Raw genomic sequence first — 2,709 nt, forward strand, 5'->3', positions numbered from 1 at the left:
CACAAATAGCTCTGCCATCATGTGAGTGTTGCCCCTCTGTGCCCATCTCCTCTGCATAGGAGAGAAAACAGAAAAATCTCTCTTCACAGATGATTTGACATCTCCAGGTGTTGTGGGGCAGGTTCAAAACTTCTCCTTGCTGGAGGAGAGTCTCCCTCCACATGCTGCTGCTCCCAGCTCGGCTGTGGTGGGGGGAGCTGCCAGCAGGGTGGAGGCAGGCACTGCACTGGGTGACAGGAAGATGCCCTGGAGCTGGGGGGAGGCTGTCTAACATAGTTGTGAGTTGGCCCCTGCTTCAGCAGCCTGAACACCCACCCTAAAGGGTGCTAAAGGGACTGTTTGTGCCCAGGACCAGCTCTACGGGGCTTATGCAAAGGAAATTTCTGTCCCAGATCATAGCTGTGATTCATTCAATTCAAAGCTCATCTCAAGACAGAGGTCTGCACTGGAAAGCAGGCACAGGCCATTCCCCCTCTCCTCTCAGACAGCCTGTGGTTCCACATAATCACAAGATGTCAGTGTCTGCCTTTGGCTGCGAACCCTGTGGGACACACCACTTTGAAGGTTCACCATCAGTGTTACAGCTTGGACACACTTCCCATATATGTAATGTCAGAGCACACTTGCCAAATCTCTGCAGCTGGAGAGTTAACCCAGGCACTGAGGCTGCTCCATGGCTCAGCGTTACCCACAGCAGCCCAGTGACCCCTCCAAGCCTCCTGCCCTGCCTCTAGGGGGTCAGAGATGCCCAGCACAGGCTCCAACAGCATCACATCCAGTTCATCCTTCTGCCTTGGCCATGTAGCCAGGATGAACACTGGTCCTGTGGATCAAGGCAAAGGCAACTCTTGAAATAAAAGTCTGCAGCTGAGCATTAGGTGGCAGTGTAATATCTGAAATCACCGGTTGTCCAGCTGGAGCCTGTGCATACACGTTGCACACACCAGCTCACACATCTTAAAACACTGAGTACAAGAGAAGCCCAAAGTAGGACCATCGTGCAAAACATGGGCTCCTGGAAAGCATCATTTTGTACCCAAGGATAATGGTCCTCTGCCATGAGAAGCAGGTAGCAGCAATCTAGAGAGGGAAGGAGAGGACTGGGATGGAGCATTCTTAGCTGGTGTAAGTCAGAGCCCTGAACAGGATGGCAGTTTTAGCTGCATCCCCACGCTGATGGTGTTCATCTCTATCCGTTCCTCCCCACAGGTGCGAGAAGCTGGCTGAGGAGTGCCAAGACAACCCGTGCCGAAACGCTGGGCGCTGCGTGAGCAACGAGGGCTCTGTCCACTGCATCTGCCCATCAGATTACCAAGGGGACTACTGCACACAGCCCATCATCACCCCTGCCATCGTGCCCACGCAGTGGGCGGTGGGCCCCGAGGAGATCGCGGAGATTGTGGCCGGTGTGCTGGGGGCAGCAATCCTGGCTGTGGCTTTTGTCCTCATCCGCAAGCGCCAAGACACACAAGCCTGTGGCCAGGGAGGACCCTGACCTGCTCTCCAAGAGCGAGTTCTCCAAGAGCGTGGGTGTGGGCACCCAGGCTGTGCCACCCATCGAGCTCAACATCCTCAGCGACACAGCACACAACAACCTGGACAGGGCCACGCCGGAGCAGCGCAAACCCACCAGCACCCCTGAATTCATCACCTTCAACTCAGCCAACGCCCCAAAGCACCGGGGCACCATCGTGTGCAGTGTGGCACCCAACCTGCCCCCTGCTGCACCCCCCTCCAACTCCGACAACGAGTCCTTCATCAAGTGCACCTGGGCCAGGGAGGAGATGGGTCAGTAGCCACAGCTTTTTCTTGCTCTCACACATCCCTCTACCCCTTGTGAAGTGGATCTAAGGTTTGCAAACTTGAGGGACCAACAGTGCTGGCTAAAGCCAAGTAAAGCAGAGGCAAATGCTGCCCCAGTCCTGCTACAGGGCTATTATTGGCTCTTTCCTCTCTGTTCACCAGTACATCCCAGTTTTCTGCTTTAACCTTCTCAGTCTTGTACACAATCAGCAGGGAAACCATTAATGCGTAGCCTGGATTCCCACATACTCTGGGTCAAAAGATCCTGTAAAAGAAAACTAACATAAGGAAAAAATTAAGATCCTAAAGGTCAGCGTGAATTTCAGTGGAGATATTTGCAGCAATGGTCCTAGGCAGAGGGATCATATCCTCAGGGAAACACCTTGCCTGGCTCCAGACAGCAAGGTTACTCCATGCAGGAGTTCATTACCAAAGGACACTGTTAGAAGAGAGTTCACAAGAGTGAGTACCAGGAAAGGAGGAGATCTAGTGGATTGCTGGCTCTGCCTCAACCCTCCATCATGTGACCTTCTTGCATCCAAACAACGTGATGTAATGTGTCTTTTGGGTGCTAGAGTAGTGGCTGTCTGAAGGCTGGTGGGAACCTTGCCTCAGCACAGCCAGGGGTGTTCTCAGGTCCCCTCAATTCCCAAAGCAGCAACTACGGCTCCCCTGTCCCCACAACTCCTCTCTTCCCCAGTCTGCCACATCTCCTGCAAGCTCAGAGCCTACAGCAGGAGGGCAAGAGAGAGGCAATAACCTCTTTGAGCTGCAGCTAACATAACTCTCTTTTATTTCAGTCTACCCAGCAGAAACAACCTACTGGCCTCCCCGGTACCTGTCATCAGATGTCCAGGAATATTCCCACTACGAGATAATCCAAGGCCCCCCTGCATCTTCCTCCCA

At 53.6% G+C, this 2,709-nt stretch overlaps 1 protein-coding gene across 1 annotated transcript in view; it reads left to right on the forward strand.

The window, feature by feature from the left end:
- FAT2 (FAT atypical cadherin 2) overlaps positions 1-2,701 on the forward strand; it is a gene marked incomplete at its 3' end in the record, with an annotated part of 57,048 nt that extends 54,347 nt beyond the window's left edge. Inside the window, 3 exon segments of the mRNA XM_009081408.1 lie at positions 1,210-1,458; positions 1,460-1,788; positions 2,604-2,701. Of these exon segments, the coding sequence (XP_009079656.1) occupies positions 1,210-1,458; positions 1,460-1,788; positions 2,604-2,701 (676 nt within the window).
- Positions 2,702-2,709: the final 8 nt, after the last annotated feature.

The sequence above is a fragment of the Acanthisitta chloris genome, unplaced genomic scaffold (assembly GCF_000695815.1).
Source record: "Acanthisitta chloris isolate BGI_N310 unplaced genomic scaffold, ASM69581v1 scaffold41078, whole genome shotgun sequence".
NCBI lineage: Eukaryota > Metazoa > Chordata > Aves > Passeriformes > Acanthisittidae > Acanthisitta > Acanthisitta chloris.